The sequence below is a fragment of the Cricetulus griseus genome (assembly GCF_003668045.3).
Source record: "Cricetulus griseus strain 17A/GY chromosome 1 unlocalized genomic scaffold, alternate assembly CriGri-PICRH-1.0 chr1_0, whole genome shotgun sequence".
Taxonomy (NCBI): Eukaryota; Metazoa; Chordata; class Mammalia; order Rodentia; family Cricetidae; genus Cricetulus; species Cricetulus griseus.
The window spans coordinates 29,101,498-29,124,703 of NW_023276806.1; the positions used below are offsets into that span (position 1 = coordinate 29,101,498).

Sequence of the window (23,206 nt, forward strand, 5' to 3'; positions counted from 1 at the left end):
GGCATGGTAGTGCAAGCTTTTAATCCCAGCAGAGACAGAAGGATCTCTATGAATTCAAAGCCAGCCTGGTCTACATAGTGAGACAGTATCTCAAAAATTATTTTGTTGCTAAAGATTGCTAAAACAATGCTAATTGACCTTCTGTGATTCTTTTTGAGGTGGTGTCCATGTATCAGACTGGCATCCAATTTGTTGTGTACTGAGGGTGACTTTGAACATCTGATCCTCCTGCCTTCACCTCTCAAATGCTGAGACTATAGGCACAGCCCCTTAGCCAGTTTTATGTGGTGCAGGAGTCTGGCCCCAGTGTTTTGCTCACACCAGGCAAGCACTCTTCGAGCTGAGCTGCATCCCAGTCCTTGGCTCATCCTTTGGTGCTCCAAACTTACAATACGATTTGTCTTTTGAATAGAAATAATTACCTTCATAGAAATGAGCATGCTTGGGGAGATCATGCACATACTGGGATGATCTTGGAGAGACTGAGGACAGACTCTTACTGGAGTCATAGCCCTGGCATATCAGGAGTGGATTGAAGAGTCTTCATATAATGGCAGTGGCATGGGTCTAGCTTTCTTGGCTTTGGGAGATGAGCAGAACGGGACAAGACTGGTAACTCTATCCGAAGTAAATTTGAAGGAAAGTCACATTTGCTGATGAAGAGGCAAAAAGTAAAAGGGACAGTGAATGTATAAGTAAACTACTGAAAATGTTAGCTTAGGCCAACTTACTGAGTTCTTCTTAACACTGGATATGTTTTTAAGCTGTAGTGACAGTTCCATCTATAGGAAACGTGCCTGATAAGGGCTTCCTTGAAAATCTAGACATGCGCTGTTACTGAAATTGTCCTGCTGGGTTTGATTTCACTTTTGAAGCAAGTGTGTTACCGGCCGAGCCCATATTCAAAGGCTGGGTGGACTGATCCCCTGCAAGACACTTGAAGGTTAAGTAACTGCGGATCTCCGCTAATCTGGCTAAGCTGCTGATGTTAAATGTCGGCTGGCATCCCGGGGCACCAGCTTCTACATGCTCCTGATTTACCACTTACCTTTTGTTCAGCCAGCCACTCTGGAGCTATGTGGCCCTTTGCATGCCTGTGCCTTGTGCTTGGTTTTCTGGGACGAGTGAGCTGCACCTGTCCCTCTCAGTGCACCTGTGATCATCAGGGCAGAAATGACGGCTCAGGATCAAGGTATGTCCCTCTCTTTGCTACTGAGTATTCTGATTGTCCTGGTAAAAAGGACCCAAACCAACCAGCCTGTTCTTATGAAAGCAAATCATTTATTAAAATCAGGGGAAGTTTAAATTCCATGAGATTTGGTTCAGTTTTTATTAGCTGTTTGCCCACTGCCCTATTATTTTTATTATAACCAACAGTTTGCCTCCCAGAAGCCTCAAAAGGGTCTCGGAAATTCCAAAAGCACTTTCTGTCTTGCAAAAAAATACTTATTACACTCATATGCACAAACCACCCCTTGGAGATCAATGCTCAGTGTGGGGGTAGGATGGGGCTGGGAGGCGGGCTTGTTACAGAAAGTCCAAGAGAGCGAGGCTGGGTAGGAACTGCAAGCTTATCCATGTTATCTGCTGTCTGAGTTTCCCAGTCCATGTGGGGATATCTTACACTAACAACTTGGTAGGAGGAAGGACAAGAGTGAAGTTGGTAAGTTAATAATTAGTTTTTTTATCTGAATGGAATTCACAAAAGTAAAGATGTTTGGAGAATACCACCTGTTGCAGATATTATAGGAACTCACAGAAGCTATTAAGCCTTTGCATTGCTTTAACCTAGTAAGAATTATAATTTGTTTATGAGAAATATGAATCCTTTACCAGTAGGCCAATAGAAACAGACTCTTGTTAGCCAGGCACAGGAGACTCTGGTTTTTAAGAGTATTCACAAAAAAAAAAAAAAAAAAAAAAAAAGGATTCTTGGGACTTTGATAGTTTGATAGTTGAAATAAACAATGAGTTTCTGAAACAAAGTTTAACAGAAGAATAAAAACAACTTTAATCGAATAATAATTATAGCTCAGTGATACAGCACTTGCCTGGCATGTCTAAGGACAAGAGTCTGATACCCAGCACAGCAATGCTTATGATGATGATGGTGACCGTGATGATGATGGTGATGATGATAATGTTGGTACCATAAAGTTTATTTGTGAATAATTTTACTTAGCCCACCCTTGATACCCTTTGAGACGTTCCCTGAGAAGTAAAAGATGACCATCGTCTTCCTATGATAAGGACTGGAAACTGCTATGATCTTGTGCAAAGCAACTCCAAAATTTGTGAAATAGAGGTGAACCTAAAAAGTACCCCGGATACCATTCATGGTTCCCTGTGGTTTTCTAAAGTAACCAAAAGGAGGAGCCGCTGCCAAGGCCTCGAGGCTCTACAGTGCTTTCCCCTGTTCCCATTATGAGCTAGTTTTTTTTTAATTCACAGGCTTGCTGAGATGTTTCCCTGATGGTCATTTTAATGCCATGTATCCCAATTTTGAACGCCATTTTCTTTTCAAAAGTGCTTATTCACTTTGAGCAATTCAGATGGGTGTGGAGGGTAAGTAGTTCTTCAGACTGGACCAAATCTAAGATTTGAGATTCTTCCCACACTTAGGACAGTATTTTTTTTTTATTCATGCTAACAAACAAGTTCACAGCATGGTTTGTTTGAGGACTCTTCAGTTAGTCACTGCCATCAGGAGCACATTTTGTTTCTTGTCCATTCCTTAGGCAGAAAGTGATGCACAGACATTTGATTCTACCCCCCTATAAATGGTTCTCTCATAAAAGGATCAATTATGATATGTTTTAAAAGACATATATCCCTGGCTAGCTTGGAAGTCTCTATACCTCAGGATACCTTGAATGCCTGATCCTCCTACCTCTGACTGCTGTAACTATAGGTGTGTGCCATGCCTGGTTTATTGTGTGCTGGGGCTCTAACTCAGGGACCGGTGCATGCTAGGCAAACACTTTATGACTGAGCCCAGCTTTATTCTGTCTCCCAGTGTCTGCCTCTTTGTACATGCATGATGGTTAATAAAGAAATGGGTGTGGTCTGTGTTTCAAAGGCCTAGAATGAAAGACCTTCATAAATATCCATTGAACACCATGAAATTACTCATATTTGATCAACTTTATTGTGAAAAATATCCATTTTGTATGGTTCAATTTAATGGTTACCATATTACGATAATGGTGAGGATGGAGATGATGATGTTGGTGATGATGATGACATGGCATTATTGATAAATAGTTCTCCAGACTAAACAAATGTTTTGTAAACAGCTAGTAGGGAATGGAAAACTAATACATGTTTCAGATAAGGCGTTATTTTAAAGTGAGTCTTGGGAGTAGATCTTCTTGCATTACTCTTGTGACACTAGGTCGGTGTTGTGTAACGACCTGGATATGAATGAAGTCCCCACAAACTTCCCCGTGGACACTGTGAAGCTTCGAATAGAGAAGACTGTGGTCCGAAGGATCCCCACAGAGGCCTTCTACTACCTGGTGGAATTGCAGTACCTCTGGTTGACTTACAATTCAGTGGCCAGCATAGAACCCGGCAGCTTTTATAACCTAAAGCAGCTGCATGAGCTGCGTTTGGATGGCAATTCTCTGACTGCTTTCCCCTGGGCATCTCTGCTGGACATGCCCCACCTGAGGACACTGGACCTGCACAATAACAGGATAACCCATGTGCCAAATGAGGTTGTCAGATATCTGAAGAACCTTACCTACTTGGATTTATCAAGCAACAGACTAGCCACACTGCCACCAGATTTCCTGGACAGCTGGTCCCACTTAGCTGCGACACCTTCTAGAAATCTGGATCTTCCACCAAGAAGAATTATTCTTGGTAAGCTCACAAGCTTCTGGGCATCTTATGTGTAGGTATCTTGTTATGCATGCTTTTAGGGGTGTGTGTGTGTGTGTGTGTGTGTGTGTGTGTGTGTGTGTGTGTGTGTAAAACTGAGGATTGTAGCAATACTTGCTCATTGGGGCTTCTAACCAGCAAATAACAGCATAGGAACCTATTATTAATTATGAAAGTTTGGTCTTTAGCTTAGGCTTGTCCCCAGCAAGTTCTTATAACTCAAATTAACCTGGTTCTATTAACCTACATTCTGCAATGTGCCTCTGTTCTGTACCATATGTCTGACTACTTGAGAGTCTCACTGGAGCCTGGCTGGTGTAATTCCCCATGCCTAGATTCCTCTTTCCTTTCTCTTCCTCTCTCTCCCCAGAAATCCTGCCTATCATCTCCTGCCTAGATATTGGCCATTCAGTTATTATACTAATTAGAAGGTGCCATTGGCAGACACATCTTTACAGTGTACACAAACATTTCACAACATTTCCCCCCCTTTTTTTCTAAGTAAAAAGGGAAGGATTTAGCTCTAACCCAGTTAAACTATATATAATAAGAACAATTATCAAGTATTGTTTAAATAAAAAGGAAAGGCTTTAACTTTAAGATACTAAAACTATATACGATAATGACAATTATCAGGTAAGAATTACATTCACAATGTCCCATCCATATGTATTCGGCAAATAAGGCAAATTATCTCCCCTATCTTAGTTAGTCTAAAGTTTTATACCTAAACCACTTTCCACCATAACTTGTATTACCATCCTAAAAATATATTTTTAGGCCTTAAAATATCATCTTAGATAAACAACTTAAGTTTTTTGCCTCTTAACCTTATAAACACCACATCTCTTTTGTACATTTCTTTAATGAATTTGGTAACAAAGAAAATGGTATAACTATCTAGTCTTCAACCCCCATCAGAGACCTGAGAAGGATATAATATTACCTGAGTAAACAGAAAATGCAGAGCAAACAACTTCCAAAACTATAGAAATGACAGAAACAACTGGCTGTGTGAACAGTTACCCAAGATTCCTCTATAATATTGGGGTATCCACCTTTGGCCTGCAGGCCTAGAATATCTGACAGACTTTTTGTAAAGCAGGAATTTTGAAGAACTGCCCTACTTTATCTTTGTAAAGTGACCATTTCCTTCTTTTGTGTCCTGCTTGTCCAATTTGGGCAGCATACTGTCAACAGTCAAGGAAAGGAAAGTTTCTTGTTCAAATGGTTAGCTTTGCCACAATGAAAGCAAACTCCATATGGAGGATCTTCAATGTCCATCATCTTTTCTGAAGTAGATTGGTGCTGCCAGGAACAGATGTGTCTCACTGTCAGGAAAAGCCTTATGTTATTCAAACATCTTAAATTCCATATTCTGTAGCTCTCTGAAGTGTTTGAAGACCATTTATCTATCTGAAATATATCTGTCTGACCTTGAAAATATACATAACGTGCCATAAATTTGATTGTTAGATGACTAACTACTAACATGCATTTTTTTTTGGTTGTTTGTCTCTTTTTTTGTTTTTTTTTTTTGTGTTTTGTTTGTTTGGTTTTTGGTGTTTTGAGACAGGGTTTCTCTGTGTAGCTTTGGAGCCTATCCTGGCACTTACTCTAGAGACCAGGCTGGCCTTGAACTCACAGAGATCCGCCTGCTTCTACCTCCCGAGTGCTGGGATTAAAGGCGTGGGCCACCAACGCCCGGCATTTTTTTTTTAAGATTTATTTATTTTATTTATATCAGTGCTCTATCGACTTTGGGCCAGAAGAGCGCATCAGATCCCACTATTGATTGTTATAAGCCACCATAGGGTTGCTGAGAATTGAACTTAGGACCTTTGGAAGAGCAGCTAGTGGTCTTAACCGCTGAGCCATCTCTCCAGCCCCTAACATGCATTTCTTAATTATCTTAAATAGTTTATAATATTAGCTTTCAAGAACTAGAAATATATATTACATTGTTAAATGTGCTGCATAGGTACAATACCTTAAACAAGAGTAGAAACATATATACAGTATAACAAAAATAACCTTAAATTCGTATCAATATATAAAATCTATACCAACATAAAATATTTAAGACACGTAGTTGCTCTTTTAGTTTGAAAGGCTTGGGCGTGGTCAGCAGTACCTATGACCAGGGTTACTCCCTACATAGATTCTATCATCTATTCTTTTATCCTAATATTTCTATATCCCCTTTTTTTCTTTTCTGAATGAGATCCCTGAATCTAATCTCTTTTTTATCAGCTTTAACCCTGTCCATGACCAACAACAATTTGTAACCAATCCCCTTAAACAATGGTAAGCATCCATAATCCATCGAATGACCAAAAATCACCCATCCCACCTCTCGGGAATGGGGGAGTTGTATTCTTAAAATTACTTCCTGTTGTCTGGGAGTGAAGGCATCTGTAGGGGACACTGAGAAAACTGAGGTAATGATTAAGTCCTGGGAGAACTAGCTGTTGCCCAGTCGCAATATGATGGGGAAATGCAAGGCTTATCTGAAGTCCTGACCTAGTAGTCTATGAGCATGGACCATCTTGGCTAATCACCTTGAAATTGTCCTGAGCAGTTTGTAGTCCAAAGCAGATCTTTGCTTTGTCAGCTTAGTGGCATTACCACAATCCAAGTGGATTCATTGTTGTAGGCCCCATCATCTTCTTAGAGACCTCAAAGGTCACTGTGTCAGGAATGAACACAGGTCACTGTAGAAAACAAACATTTTAAATGTCGTAAGTAGCAGATCTCAGGGAGGTTAAAGGACCACAATCTATTAAATCCACCTGGGGTACACAGGTTAATTCCTAATTACCTGCTTCAGACTCAAGCTGGAAATCATGTACAGGAAGCTAAATGAAGCCTATTTCTAGAATTAGTATTCTATATGACCATTAATCATGACAGAAAGTTTAAACATATATATATATATATATATATATATATATAATATATATATATATATATAGAGAGAGAGAGAGAGAGAGAGAGGGAGGGAGGGAGGGAGGGACGGAGGGAGAGAGAGAGAGAGAGAGAGAGAGAGAGAATATTTATACCTTCAGAAAAGTTTTAAGGAGTCAAGATAAAAGAGTGCCAGATGAAGCATTTATTAAATTATTCTTTTATCAGTAAAAACCCAGGAGTCAGATGTTGAAGCAAAAAATCTGATTGATCAGAGAAGCAACGCAGAAGTGACCAGTGACCTCTTTCTCGATCAAAAAGGACCAAGCCTTTCTCTAAGCCCTTCCCTACTATTTCCTGTGTCTCTCTATATGTCCTGGATCTTCTCAAACCTCTATGGGCTAATTTTGATCAGTTAGTAGATAAATCCACCCTCTGACTCAAGGTAAGCTTTATTGTCAGTCTCAGGAGCGTCAGAAGTTCGATCAAAATATCCCACAACTAAGGATCTAACCTAGGGCCTTGTACTTGCTAAGCATATAAGCATATATATCACTGAGCCACGTCCCCCAGCCTGAATTCAGTTCATCTACACCTAACCACCTGTTTTTTCTATAAGATGCAATGGCCGTGCATGTAAGTGCATGAGAACGCGTGGGGAACGTGGGGATAAAACCCTTCACAAACTGAGTGATTGCTCTCTAGCCGAGAGAATCTACAACCTGGCCTGCTCATGGGATCACAGCAGTCTGCACACTGCTACTCTCTGTCTGCTGCTCTGTTTAACTTTTCACCGGGTCCTTCAGTGGGGACTGGGCACCACTGCTTTCAATAAATCGAGAGAGAAACGACAGGGAAGCTCGATGTTGCCCTGGCCAGTGCTTGTTTGAGACACTGAGCTGAGACCCTCACAGTAGTATCTGTGGGCAGGGTGTCGTTTCTATCTTTATAAGAGACAGAAGACCATGGCTTTGTTTAATCAGTTTGACTTGCTAAAATGTCATACTTTTCACCCATCAAAAATGCTATTGTCAATCCTCAACCTATGACCCCTGGCCATTGAAGTGGTCATTATTCTCAGAAAATTGAAAAGAATTTTCATGTCCTTGGCCAGTGAAATGACATATTAGTTTTGGGAAGGAGGAGGCAGTACACATGTTAAATTTATGCCACGTGCCATTGCCAACAGTAACACATTCTTAAATATTTATTGAATTAAATTGTAAATTAAAAACATGTTTAAATTTTTTGAGAATTTTTTGGTGAGAAAGTACTGAGATGGGACCGACATGGAGCTAGCGTTGACGTTGTTCAGGTAAAAAAAGCACTTGGTCCAAATGACACACGAGAATAAGAGGCAGGTGGCACAATGAAAGGAAACTCATGGGAGTTCCTGGTGCAGCTACTTTATGTTCTGTTCACTGCTTGTCTAACTGTCAAATATTTTTCATTGAAGTATAAAAATGTGTTGGGTAAGTTGGAGAAACAAGCCTTAGTTAGGCTTAACAGATATTTGAGAGTCCCCTGTTATGTACATTAGTAGCTACCTATTCACCGTGTGGGGTTATGTACTTCAGCCACCAACTTGATCCTTGTAAGACGGGTTAATTGCTAAAATTTGAATGAGATTTTATTTTGCTTCTTTGAAAGTTTCTTGAAAAATACATTTTGGCTGTGGCAGAATTATTTATTATGATATGGAGACAAAAATAAAATACAATTACTAAATTGCTATTCATGTTAGTTACTTACTATGAAGAAGCAAATAGTAGAATATTAGCATTTTTCACTTGTGTCTTAAATCTGGCTGGGCACTCAGGGATCCAACAGGGTTTTGAAATGCCAATATCTGTAGAACATTCAGCAAATAGCTTTATCTGTGTGGTAGTTAATCTGTATTTTCAAATGGTTTAGAATCACTGCGGAAACTAACCCTGAGTGTGTCTGGGAGGTGTTTCCGGCAAGTTTAGCTGAGGAGGGAAGACCTGCCCTGAATGTGGTGACACTATCGAGCGGCTTGAGGCACCAGAAGGGATAGAAAGGAGGGGGCAAGCACCAGCATCCATCTCATTTATGTCTCTTTGCCTCCTGACTGGATGCACTGTGACTATCTGCCTGACACTCCCGCTGCCATGAGTTTTCCATCATGATAGACTGTACCCTCAAACTGTGAGCCCAGGAAAATCTTTCTTTTCTTAAGTTGCTTCGACATTGCAATGAAAAAGGAACCAATGTAGAAGACCAGTACCGAGGGTAGACTTGTTGCTTTGATAAATGTGACGGTGTGCTTCACAGGCCCTGGTTTGCAGGACTGCCCGGCGCTGTTGGAGCCCAGATGACTTGGTCAGGAGTCTTAGAAGCTGGGTATTGAGCTGTGGCCCATATATGCAGCCACTCCCCAAATAAAGACAAAAAATACTTCTAAATGAATGAATGATTGATTCAACCATAGCATTCCACCCTTCATTTTCTTCTCATAATGCAAATGCATTTAGTTCATCTTCAAAAGTCCCCGAAGTCTTTAACAGTCCCAACACTGTTCTAAAATCCACAGACTCTTCTGAGACTTAAGGCAATCTCTTAATTATGTGCCCACATGTTAAACATAAAATACAAACAAATTATATGCTTCTAATAGCTAGCTTTATGGAGTAAACATTCTTATTCCACTAGAGAAATAAAGACATAGTAAAGAAAGACATATAGGGTCAAAGCAAGACCAAAGCCTGGGAGGGTAGATATTGAACATCAAACTCCTATGGCTGAAATTGCTGCTGTTAATAGTTGGCAGCTCTGCATATGCCCATTTTTCCGGTCTTGGGTCTAAACTTGTAAGGACCATTTTATAATATATAACAGATGATGGCACAAGGCACAGTCAAGCCACTTGCCTGGTTCACTCACCACACAGTGGGGAAGCTGGGGGCGGGGAGTTTAACTCCTGTGGGCCCAGGGCCCATGCCTCTTCCCATTGCTCTGTGGTGTGGTACAGAATGTATGCTTGTTTGGCTGACCTTTTTAGATTATGTGCTTATTTAGCAAAAGAAAAAAGTTAACAACAAACTTTCAGTTGCTCTCTCTCTCTCATCTACGTGAGTAAAAACACCAACTTAGAACATTTTAATGTATCAATAAAACCCCAAACTAAAGTCATGTGGGTAAACATTTAAATTAACTATGGAATTCAAGTTTAAAACAGATAAATTTCCAAACAGCAAACATTTCCACAAGCACATATGTAAAGACACCCACTGCTTACCTTAGAGGGAAAAACTCACAGTCCAAAGGGCACCAAATGTTTCATTCAGTGTTTTTTCATTGGTACCCAAATTTGCTCACTGGTAAACATAGTTAATGGAATTTGCCTCAAGGTCGGGGGCAGCCTGAATGTTTCCACAGATTTCCCCAAAGGCATTAATTTAGTTCCTGTTTTCCAAAGTCTGTGGGTACACCCTGCCTTCTTGCCAGGCCACAACAGCCTCGGAGGTAGGTTTATAATTATCACCAATTTTTTTTCATAGTCCGGAGGGAGACATGATCAAGTCTCAAACTTATAGTTCATCTCCAAAGACATCATTTGACTTTTATAAGCTTCTTTTTAAACTGAGGGACTGAGATAGGCTTTGTACATTGTGATGCAAGATCTGATGTACACAATTTGGTAAATTCTTACAAATGCATATCCTTGAAAACAATCCCTTCCTCAAGATGGAGAATATTCCATCACCTAAAATGGGCACTGTTTGATCTCATGTGCCACTTCCCAGTGACGCTCTCATGTTGTGTAGCCCTTATGTTGATTTCCATCACCTGCTCTAGCATGCTGCAGGCATGTCGTCCTGTAACAAGCATGCTTGTGCCTGGCTTCTTCAACTCAGCAGCATGTTTCAAGGCTGTCTCGTGTCGTTTCACCCAGCCAGCAATTCCTTATTGCAGAAGTCACTGTATGAAGCAGTTATTCAGCCTGTCCCTGGTTGTTGGACACATTTACTCTCTCCAGTTTGGGCTTTTATGAGTTTGATGAGTTTGATCTATTTAATACTTTCATACAAAGGGTTTTTTTTTCTGGTGTATATTTTTTCTTTCTCTTGAATACGTTCCTAAGATCAACATTGCTGTGCTAAAGGATGGCTGATCATGTGAGTTTTAAAGAGACTGTTGTTCATTTCCCAAAGGGGGTATATAGCACAATGCACTGTCCCTAGCCCTGTGTGACAGCCTGGTTATTCCGTATCCACCCCAATACTTCATGATGCTGAGCCTTTTCATTTCAGCTCTTCTGGGGAGGCAACAGACCAATCAGAGAGCTGAATCATTTTGCTTTATCTTAGTGACTAATGATGTCAACTAGGTTTCCAATTTCTCCCCAGCCAGTTGTACATAATTCTCCATGAACGATCTGTTCAGGTCTTTTTGCCTATTTTAAATGATCATTTTCCATTTTTCTTTACTATTGAATGTATATCTTTAATCATTTCTGTGAATTATAAATGCTTTCTTTAACTCCGGCTTACCTCCTCATTTTTTACATAGTGTTTGGGGTAAGAAATATTTAAATATTGGTAGCATGTGATTTGTTATTATTTTACCCTTAGTGTTTTCTGAGAACCGTTTAAGAAATATCCACCCACCACAAGATCACAGAGGGACTCTTCTTTCTTTATAGGCAGAACCCTTAAACTGGGTTTTTAACATTATGTCAGCATATTTTATGCTTATGATTATTGTCTACCTCAAAACAGTCTCGTATATGGCACAAAGCAGGAGTTGTGCTTTTACTAGAGGTCTGGTTGTTCTAAAAGTGTCCCTTGTCAAAGAGGCTTTCTTTCCCATTGCACGGCTGCACAGCACAGTTTCTACAAAGCTAAACACGGCCTCAGGTAGGCTTTGAAGGGTTAGGGTTTGCAGCATAAGCTTTGTTCAAGAATCTGTTTCTGATCCCCCTCACCACACACACACACACACACACACACACACACACACACACGCACGCACGCACGCAAGCACGCACGCACGCACGCACGCACGCACGCACGCACAAAGAGCCTAATTAACCCAACTGTTCTGATGTATGAAAAATATTGAATTCTCTTTCAGAAGGCATGAAGCAGCATTCAGAGCCCCATCCAAGAACAGTCATGAAATTAATGAATGCAGATCACTGTGATTGTGATTGGAGTGTTTCCTTCAAAGAATTCGAGTAATAGTTTAACCTTGGTGACTCCTTGTACCTTTGTCCCCGTGAGGAAAAACACCAGGTGGATGAATGAATGTGGTTGGTTCTTACAAAACTATTTTTATTCACGTCTTAAAAATTGTACTTTGACCTTAGATGATTAAAAACTGGAACAAATAGGTTTCATATTTTTGAGGAATTTAAAAAATCTGTTCTCTTGTTTATATAGCTTTTATATGTAACTAGGAAAACTGATTTTTAATTTTTCATAGCTGACATATTTTAATAGTTTTAAAGGATAAATGAAACTGGTGATGTTCGAACTCTTGAATATTTCCCTGTATAGACATGTGTACTCCAGATAGAAGTTGCTGCATTCATGTTTTGCTTACAGATAGTAACACTTGGAGCCACCACCCACAGATGTAGATGGTTTTGGTTGACAGAGTTGAATTATGGTAGATGGCTTATTAGATTAGGAGGTTAAAGAAATGTGGGGCTAGTCAGGACTCTGTGTGACCTAAGAAGTCAAAGTAGTAATCTCCTTGTGCTTTAGTCTCTTCTGGCATGGGATCAGAAGCATAACATCTACCTGAGGTGGCAAAGAGCTGAGCGTGGTGTGAGTCACAGCAAACTAGCATTCTAGGCACTTTAAGATCTGGACATGAGTTCAAATCCTTCCTGTCCAGTCGAGTAACCTTAGACAGGCTTCCTCTCCTTCCTGAGGCCTCGTTCGTTTGCTTTTCATTAGGAGGGCCGTGCTGCATGAGAACTAAGGCTGGTTAGTGACCTCATTGGACAGTTTGTTGTATGCTGCTTCCCGCATGTCTGTGAGCACAGGTAAAAGAACCTGTGCTCCCTTCTAGTCTGTGCTCTCTGTGTGAAGAAAAATTGTTGCAAGGTAGAGATAAGAATCCTCCCAGAGCAAAAGGCAGGCATGCTCATGGCCAGTGAAACAAAGGTAATTATCCTTCCACAGCTGGGATTATCAGACTTTAGACTCTGGTCAAAGTTCCATAACACAGGCTGGCTTTCCAGGACTAAGGGGTTTCTCAGGGTGTGGTTCTCAGTGTGAAAATCAGTAAAATCCTGGGAAAACTGGGATGGGCACTCATACTGAGTTGGAGTAAAATCTTGGTGCCTTTACCGTGATTGCTTGCCAAGTGCAATATTTGACATGTGGGAGAATATTAGTGAAGGAAACTGGCCAGCATCGCCAGCCAAGGCGTTTTTAAACAAAAGTACTTTTCACACCTTAGCTGTTACAGGAAATGGTGACTTTGAACTGTTGGGCGAGTTAAACATCCGTTTCAAAGTCAAATAATGGCATAGCGGGGGCTAGAGAGATAGCTCAGCAGTTAAAAGCGCTTGCAGAGGATCCGAATCCATTTCCCAGATCCCGTATTGGGCAGCTCACAACCACTGGTAACTCCAGTTCCAGGTGATCTGATGCCCTCTGGCCTCTATGCACACCTGCACACATATGATGCACATGAACTCACAAGGCACACATTCATAGGTTAAATATATATATATATATATATATGTATGTATATATGCATATATATTTATATACTGACTGTGATGAGCATAGAGTTTTAAACATTGAATGTTCATCAAAATTAATAGATCTAAAACATAAAGCTCTTCATATCTTATTTCCATGTGAATAGCTTTTATAGTACATCTTCATCTTTTCACTACACTAAGGTGGGTGTGTCCACGTGCCATTCTGAATCTCTGGATTTCACATGTTCCTTCTCACAGTCTTTGACACGGTGACAACATATATGCAATGGGAAGCACTTTACCTGTTGCATCCTGCCTTCCTCTTGTCCTTCTTCTCACTAGTGTCCCAGCTCTTAGATTGGTGAGCAAGTCCATGACTGGATGTTCTCTGTGAGAGCTGACCAGTTGAGAGGGGAGAGTCATACTTTTGTTTCACTGGTTTATTACTAATTACAGCCCATGCTTCTGGAATTTCAGTTGACTTCTAACCTTTTGTGATTTGTACAAGTTTCTGGCACTGCGTATACCAATGAATCCAATCAATTTGTTCATTTGTGTAGGTCAGAGTGGAAAAGACCCAAATATTATTTTTAACAAATAAAATAAAATAAAAATAATGGGAGGGGTACTGGGGATTGAACCCAGGGCCTTGAACCTAAGCAAGAGTTCTACCACCAAGCCACATCTCCAGGCTAGTTCTTTTTTCAGTGATCATATATTAGTTGTGACATTTTCAAACATACATACAATGCATTTGAATCAAATTCATCCCCCTTATGACCATCTCTTATGTACCACCCCCTTATATCTCCTTCCATATCCTCAGCAGTCTTCCTTTTACTTTCATGTCTTTTTCCTTCCTTCTACAAGACAGCATGATGTTTGTTTTTCTGAATCTGGCTTTTTGGATGAATGGATGAGCTCCACTTTCATCCATTCTTCTGAAATTGGCAAATTTCAGAAGTGTGATAAAACAGCATAACCAAAAGCAACCTGGGGAGGTTTTACACTTCCAGGTAAGTCCTTGGGAGGAACTCAAGAAAAGCAAGAACCTGGAGGCAGGAACTGATGCAGAGGAAGAATGCTGCTTATTGGCTTGCTCCTCCTGGCTTGTTTGTTCAAGAAGGGTAGGAACCTGGAGGCAGGAATCGAAGCAGAGGCCATGAAAGAATGCTGCTTACTGGCTTGCTTCTCCTGGCTTGCATGTTCAGCCTGGTCCCTTATACCATCTAGTATAAGTACACCACCAGCCCAGGGATGGCACTGCCCACAGTGGGCTGTACCCTCCCACATCCATCATCGATCAAGAAAATATCCTACAGACTTGCCTACAGGCATTTTCTAAGGAGGAATTTTCTCAGGGTCCCATCTTTCTAGGCAACTCAAACTTGTGCCAAGTTGACGTAGAACTAGATAGCATGCTGAATAAAACCCCATTGTATGTATATACCACAGCTTCCGTATCCATTCATCTCTTGGCACCTCAGCTGATTTCTTAACTTGTCTCTGTGTGAATGGTAGCATGACAAATAGGAGATGCAGATATCTATAGCAAGCTGGCTTTGATTTTTCTGGGTATATATATTCAGAGGTAGTATATGTTTGTTCAGTTTTCCATTTTCTTCTGAGGCAGAGTCTCTACGTAACTTCAGCTGTCCTGGAACTTATAATTCATGTGCCTTAGTGCTGGCACGACAGATGTGTGCTACCATACTGTTTTTGTTTGTTTGTTTTATATACATTTAGGATTACTCACAATTTGGAATGGTTGCAGCCATTTCTTTCTTTTTTTTTAAGATTTATTTATTTATTTATTATGTATACAGTGTTCTGCCTGCATGTAATCCTACAGACCAGAAGAGGGCATCAGATCTCATTACAGATGGTTGTGAGCCTCCAATGTGGTTGCTGGGAATTGAACTCAGGACCTCTGGAAGAACAGCCAGTGCTCTTAACCTCTGAGCCATCTCTCCAACCCCCATACTATTTTTTTGAGGAAACTACATACTGATTTTTATAGTAACTGGGCTAGTTTATATTCCCACTAACAGAATATAAGGGGCTTTCTTCTCCTGCATTCTCCCAGAATTGATATTGTCTTGTCTCCCTCTCCTCTCCTCCTTTTCCTCTCCCTCCCTTTTTCTCTCCCTCCCTTCTTCCCTTCTAATCTCCCTCATATTGGGAGTTGAACTTAGTGTGGCAAGCATGGCAGGCAAGCTAGGCAAGGCTTCCATCGCCAGGCTATATCTTACATCCTTTGCCTTCTTAATGTCAGTCGTCCTGACTGGTTGGTGTGAGACGGACTCTCAGTTTCAATTTCTCATTCCCATGATGACTAAGGATAGTAAATATTTTTCACATTTATACTTCTTTGCTTGGAAAGTGTTCAGGTCATTTGCCAATTTCTTTATCAGATTATTTGAGCTTATGCTCTTAGTTCTTTGAGTTCTTCATGAATTCTGGTTACTACTCCCATGTTGGATGAGTGACTGACTGTTTAGAATTTTCTCTCATTCTATCAGTTGCTGTCTCTTTGCTGTTAATTATTTCCTGTACTGTGCAGAACCTGTTAATTTGATACAATGCCATCTGTTGGTTCTTGCTATTACTTCCTTGGGTATTGGAATCCTATTCAGAAATTCATTGTTTCTGCCTATATCTTGACATGTTTCCTCTAATAGCTTCTTAGTTTCAGGCCTTATATTGAAGGTCTTTGGTCTGTTTTGGAATGGATTTTGTACAAGCTGATGCAGAAAGATCATTTTAGAGGCTTTATGATCTAACAAATCATAATGTTTAATTTTTCCTAAATCTCCTTTCTTCTAATTCAGTGTATTCTCTCCTGTGAAAATCTGTGGCAGAATAGCTGCCATTGTATACATTTGGGGAGAAGTTATTGCATAGTGCATAATGTTGTAGAGCTTTCTAGAATTACAATTTCAGCGAGATATTAGGTTTCAAAGCCACTCTCAGTTATTCAGTATAAAAAAGAAACTAAGAAGTCTGCTTCCGGCATCCAACCAGGTGAAAGAGCCAATATAAAAAGAAAAAGAGGGCAAATTAATATTAATTAGCAGACTAGTCACAGATTCACAGGATTTAATGTGAGAGGGAAGAACTCAAGGTTATTCACCCATAGGAGAAAAACAAACTTCTCAAACAGGAGATTAAAAAGTAACCAGTCCTGGCAGAAGATGGAGCCCTCATGGCCTGCTGTCACAGTACCACTAAGCTGAAGTGAAAACGTAGCCCTACAAACAGGCAGTTCAGTGTGCAGCACTGCTGAACTTCCTTAAATCACAGTTCTGTTTGCTTCTCTGCTCAGATGCCATGCTAGCAGTAAAAGCCACAAATACAAGTCTCCAAGGCCAGCCTGCTTCTCAAGCTGGTGGCAAGGCCACTGCACTGGCTGCAGAAGAGCATCTTTAGAGACATTTGCCCAAGGGTGTGTTCTAAAGAACCACCTTGGGTCTCCATGAGACTTTCCATGGACTTTCCAAATCCATAGTGCTTTGGAAAGTCTGCATAGACTTTCCAAAGCACTATGGATTGCTTTGTTTTGAATGCCTTTCTTAATGTGGTAATTTTGGAGAGGCTGGGAATTAGCCCAATGACTTTGATTCTTTTATATTGAATGGCCTCCTTTCCTACGAGCAAGGAGCTCCCTCTCCAGTGTCACCTTCAATGTTCTGCCTGGGCATTTCCTTAAGTAGAGAACATGCTGCTACATAAACATGCTTTCTCCTCTTCACACTTACTCCTGACCATGCCACTGACCTTTCTGCCATTCTGAAACAAGGATCTTTCTTCTCCTTTCTGATAACTGTAGACCAGCCTTCTTTTAAGCTCTCAATGGCAGGCTCCTTGAGGGCCAGCTGATGTCAGCTCACAGTTCCTAAGGCTGAGGTAGACAGGAATGAGCTCACGGCTGGAAACCTTCAGCATTTATGTCCCTTGCAGCTGGTCTTGCACTAAGACTTTGGGCACCTCACCTTGGTGGCCACCATGTGTGACATCTATGCAATGTCACTTTCTGGTCTTCTCCTCCTGCTGGTTCTGCTCCACTGGCCTCATTTTACCCCAATATATCTTCAAGTTACACAGACCCACGGCACATTCCAGGCTGAGCTAGCAACTCTTAGCACCATGTGATGCACTAGAGGGTACTCTCTGAGCTCTCCACAACTATGTCTCTATCTGTGGTACCTGGGTTCAAATCTTGGCTCCAATCCTGATTAGCTATGTGATGTTAGTCAAGATTTTAGCTCCTCTGTGTCTCAGTTTCTTCACTTCTAAGATGGAAATAATAATAGTAATAACAATAATAATACTGACTTCCTCACAGGATTGTTGGGATTAAATGAGAGAGTAAAGGTTAGTGTTTGGAGTGGAGGTTGGGAAATACAAGTAGAAGAGGATAATCTCACTGAGGTTGCTGGCTTCCAGGGCAAAGTTGACGTGCAGGTGACTGTACTTTGTCCCTCCTAGATCTTCATTTGTTAGGGAGATAGTGTGGCAACATCTGTCACAAGACAAGCTGTGCTGAAAATGTAGTCCATCAGGATAACCCTTCCTGTTCCTTTTCTCTCTGCATTTTAGGTTTACAGGACAACCCTTGGTTCTGTGACTGTCACATTTCCAAAGTGATTGAGTTGTCAAAAGTTGCTGACCATGCTGTTGTACTTGTTGACCCTCTGATGGTCTGCAGTGAACCTGAGCGCTTGGAAGGAATCTTGTTCCAGAGGGCAGAGTTGGAACAGTGTCTGAAGCCATCAGTGATGACCTCAGCTACCAAAATCACATCCGCTCTAGGCAGTAATGTTCTCCTGAGGTGTGATGCCACTGGCTACCCCACCCCGCAGCTCATGTGGACCAGATCCGACGGCTCACCAGTTAACTATACAGGTATGATTAGTATGAATTTCATCTCATGTGTTTTGTGCAAATTTTATTTTGTTATTATTTTTCAAGGCAGGGTTTCTCTGTGTAGCTCTGGCTACTAGCTCTGTAGACCAGGCTGGCCTTGAACTCAGAGATCCGCCTGCCCCTGCCTTGGCCTGCCCCTGCCTTGGAGTGCTGGGATTAAAGGCATGCGCCTCCAAACCCAGCTTTTTTTCAAATTGCTGGTTAATTCTTATGACATCAAGACTTATAATGTTGTTTTGTTTTCAGTGATGGGAACTGAGCCCAAGGCATTCTAGGCAAGTGCTCTGCCAGCAAAGTTATACCTTTAGCCTAGAAATTTTGTTTCAATGCTTAGAATCAAACCCAGGGCTTTCTGTACTATAATTCTTAGTTCTCTGGACACAAGGGATTTCAAGAGTACATTTTACTGATCAATATTTTCTCACTTCATGTAAATACTTAGAAAATAATTAGACCATAGAGTTATTTTCTTGCCTTGTGTAGAATTTGCATGTAAAAGTAAATAATTGATTGCTACAAAGACTTTTGTCTTTTCTGTTACCTTGGATACACACACTTTAAAGTGCAAAACCTTGGAAACATTTTTAAAAAGACTTTCATACAAATTTTGAACAACTCTATTTAAATTCTAAATTACACAGAGAGCCCACTATGGGGCAGAAATATAACTTTTAGAAATATTAATTATATAGACTTTTTCAAACCATGTGATGATCAGGTCCAGGCTTCAGCCTACTTAAGCAAAGATAGGATTAGTCTTGGGACTCTTCAAAATACAATTACATTGAAATTAAAAAAAATAAAACTTGATGGCATAAAGAAATTAAGGTCTGGCATTCCTATAGATTGCTGGCAGACGGCCCACAGTTTAAACTGAGTTCACATCCCGGCTATTGGTACCCTGCTTTATGTAATACTATCCTTCAGGAAGCTTCTGTCCTGGTTTCAGATAAAATTTTAGTGTTTAACTAACAAATACTGCAATTGGCTGCATATTTCTATATATTACTCTGCAAACAAGTGAACTTATAATTCTCTAGTTTATTTGAGTTTAATATGGTATGAATGACATCTGGGCAGTGGTAACATGTGCCTTTAAATCCAATACTTGGGAGGCAGATGTCTGAGTTTGAGGCCAGCCTGGTCTACAGAGTGAGTTCCAGGACATCCAGGGCTACATGGAGAAAACCCTATCTGAAAAAACAAAACAAGCAAAAAAGGGATGAATGTTTAGAATAAAAATGACCTTTGGTGCCTACTAGGAATGCGCATAGATGCATTATAGTACAATGAGAGAAAAGTCTTGAGCAATAGTTATGTCTTCTTGTTGTTGTTTTGGGTTTGGTTTTGTTTCTTTTTCTGTGTAGCCCCAAGTAAAATTTCATGATAATCATTTTTATAGATTCACAATCAAAATTGGGAGGGAGCTTTTAAGACTAGTTTTTCTAATCATGTTGTTTCACAAAACGCAGAGACACTGGTCTGTACATACCTGTTTCCTTGTATATAACTGTGTATTGCTTAGGAGACAAAAATCTACTATGACCTGAATCTCCTAATTCCCCCCCACACCCCCCACACCCCACACCCCTGCCGCCCCACACCACCACCACCATTTTTAAGTGATCATTTCCCAAACAGACAGACCCTACAGCACTTAGCAGGTCCTAGACTTCATGTGAACAATTTTTGACATTATCATTGGCCAGTAAGAGCATACAAAGTCCTCGCCCCTCCCACCGCTCCCCCATCTCCTGACAAGGATGCATACAGAATCTCTTTCCTTCCTAGTTACTGTGATTGTTCCAAGGTGTCCTTTTTTCCTCATAGAGTGCTCATTTGTTTTCTTCTAGTAATTCAGGAGTCTCCAGGAGAAGGAGCCAGATGGTCCATCATAAGCTTGACAGGCATCTCCTACAAGGATGCTGGAGATTACAGATGTAAAGCCAAAAATCTAGCTGGGACGTCAGAAGCTGTGGTTTCTTTGACCGTTGTTGGCGCCGTTACGACCACCCTATTACCAGACACTTCAGAAAAAAGCGCTGGAAAGCACCCTGAGCAGGAGTCCCCGCCTGCAGCAGCAGGAGGATCAACGCCTCTACCTAAGTCAGGGCTGTCACCAGGCCTCTCTTCCTCGTCTTCCTATTCCACGCCCTCAACTACATCCCCACCATCCCCACCATCGCCTCCTGCTTCCTTCTCTTTGCCTCCTGCCTTCTCTGTTGCTTCTGCAACCACAACTGTAAAATCCAGAGGCTCAGAAAGCACCGTCAGGTCGAGCCACGGGCCACTCGTGCTCCACTTCGGTGGAAAAAGCCATGCAGAGCTGGAGAAGAGCGGAAGTAAGTTTCCTCCCGTCAGCGCGAGTAAGAAAGAGGACTTGGCACTGTTGGATCAGGCGCTGCCGATGGAAACAAATGTCACTATACACAATCTCAGGGTGGCCAGTGAAACTGGAGCGAGTGTGACTTTGACGTGGAACATCAGCAGCACCACACAGGGGTCTGCTGTGACTGTGTTGTATTCTAAGTACGGAGAGAAGGACCTGCGGCTACTGAACGCAGACCACGGCAAGAACCAGGCAACCATAGATGGCCTGGAGCCCGGCACTCAGTATGTGGCATGCGTCTGTCCAAAAGGAGTGGCTCCCCGCAAGGACCAGTGTATCATCTTTGCTACCAACAGAGAGGAAGAACGTGACTCACAGTGGTCATTCCTTATCGTGGTGACCAGCACGGTCTGTGTTATAGTCGTGCCCTTAATTTGTTTTTTATTATATAAAGTCTGCAAACTGCAATGTACATCAGACCCTTTGTGGGAAGATGATTTGGCAAAAGAGACCTATATCCAGTTTGAGACCCTGTCGCCCAGATCACAAAGTATAGGAGAGCTGTGGACGCGGAGGCACAAAGAAGACGCAGAGAAACTGTGGTTGTGCCCTCGGGCAAGCGTGGACTCTGAGGGGAATTTTAAAAGCGATGGCTGTAGACCAGAATATTATTGCTGAGGTTTTGCAGGTGAGATGAATGTAAGCGAAAAAGAGAGGGATCTAAGGCTGTAGAAGACCCTCTGTTGGATGACTTTTGGACAGACCTTCATATAGTGTGTGAGAATCACAAATGATTTTTTGCAGTATTTTTTTAATTTAGTGAGAAACATCTCAGCTAGAACAACAAATGACCTTGATTTTTATTACACGAAAAGACATCTATACAAATATTTTTGAGTGCTATTTAATAAGCTTATAATGATTTTAGGGCAATTTAGTTCGTAGAATACGTCAACAGGAAAATACTTACACTAGGTAAACTTGGCATTTAAAAAAGTGCATTTTGAGCAGTGAAGAAATACTAGTATAACCAGCTAAGGCTGGCAGCCCTGGATGTTCCAAGTGCTTCAGAAGGTTTGCTGTGGGCATTTGCCGCTGCTGCCTGGTGAGTGAATGTGAGATCCTAATGGATTTTGTGTTCACAGTTAGTTTTTTCTTTCTCATCCTTTGAAGTCAGACATTCGTCAAACTAAGTACAAAAAGAGGATCAGAACAAACACAATATTTCTGTAGAATAGTGGTTGTGTTTTTAACACAGTTGATAGACTGTATGGGTCTCATGATGTGTTAATTTAAGAACAATCTCCTTCGTTTCTTTTCACTGTCTTCCTTAGCTTTCCATTCTTCATCTTCTAAAACCTCTCTTTGAAGGCACAGAGAGGCACAGCCGCCAAAGGACTCTGAGCTCAGCTGTCTCTGCCTCCTTGTATTTTTATTCTCTGGCTAGAGGGGAGGCCTTTGATGTTTCTTTGTTGTTGTTCAGGCACAGTGGTTTGCTCCTTTATTTATTTTTTTTTCATTTTTATGAGGGTTGGTATTTTCCCTGGACGTATGTCTGGAGACCTCATGTGTGCCCATTGCCCTCAGAGGACAGAAGTGGGCATCGGGTTCACATGGGCCAGAGATTAAACAGCTCATTTATTACTTCATGATGAATGGGTCAAAAAAGAAGTCAAGAAATAAACAAAAAATAAGCAATCAGGAGGAGCACTCTCAAACTCCTTTTATACGGCCAGTTTCATGCTAACACCAAAGCCGGTAAAGACAACAAAAGAAAGAAGCTTGGAGGTAAGAAAGCTAGCAAGAAATCAAGTGAGCGATAAAGAAAAGGAGGCCAGTAGCCCTGTGAGCATAGACTCAAAAATACTCAGTGAAATCAGACATTCATCAAAAAGACTATCCGCCATGACTGAGTTGGCTTTATCCTAGAGATGCAGGGGTAGTTCAACAGACGCAAGTCAATAAATGTAGCTGTCTTAGTCAGGGTTTCCATTGCTGTAATGGAACACCATCAGCAAGGCAACTTGGGGAGAAAGGGATTTATTTGACTTATGCTTCCACATCACAGTTCATCATTGAAGGAAGTCGGGACAGGAACTCAAATAGGGCAGGAACCTGGAGGCAGGAGCTGACACAGAGGCCGTGGAGGGGTGCTGCTTATTGGCTTGCTCCCCATGGTTTGTTTAGCCTGCTTTCTTACAGAACCCAGGGACACCAGCCCAGGGATGGTGCATAAGCATTCCACACAATCACTAACTAAGAAAATGTCCTGCAGTCTGGCCTACAGTTCAGTCTTACAGAGGCATTTTCTGAATCCAGGCTCCTTTCTCTCTGATGATGCTAGCTGGTGTCAAGTTGACAGAAAACTAGCCAGCACAGTAATGAACCACATAAATGGATGGAAAGACAGTGTCCTAAAAGGGCATTTTAAGGTTTTGAAAGAGAAGGGTCAGTGGATTCATTTGATCAAAAGA

The 23,206-nt window shown here is 41.2% G+C and overlaps 1 protein-coding gene across 1 annotated transcript; it reads left to right on the top strand.

Moving 5' to 3' along the window:
* Lrit3 (leucine rich repeat, Ig-like and transmembrane domains 3) lies at positions 1-22,815 on the top strand. Its single transcript, XM_027395696.2, has 4 exons — positions 1-1,192; positions 3,395-3,867; positions 18,077-18,382; positions 20,257-22,815. Exons 1-4 carry the CDS (start codon positions 993-995, stop codon positions 21,408-21,410), a joined length of 2,133 nt encoding a protein of 710 aa, XP_027251497.1. The 5' UTR covers positions 1-992; the 3' UTR covers positions 21,411-22,815.
* The last annotated feature ends 391 nt before the right edge of the window (positions 22,816-23,206 follow it).

Coding starts and splice junctions, on each gene's coding strand:
- Lrit3 (XM_027395696.2), top strand. CDS start 993: ATGTCGGCTGGCATCCCGGGGCACCAGCTTCTACATGCTCCTGATTTA. Junction 1,193..3,394: donor AATGACGGCTCAGGATCAAG/GTATGTCCCTCT, acceptor TTGTGACACTAG/GTCGGTGTTGTGTAACGACC. Junction 3,868..18,076: donor ACCAAGAAGAATTATTCTTG/GTAAGCTCACAA, acceptor TCTGCATTTTAG/GTTTACAGGACAACCCTTGG.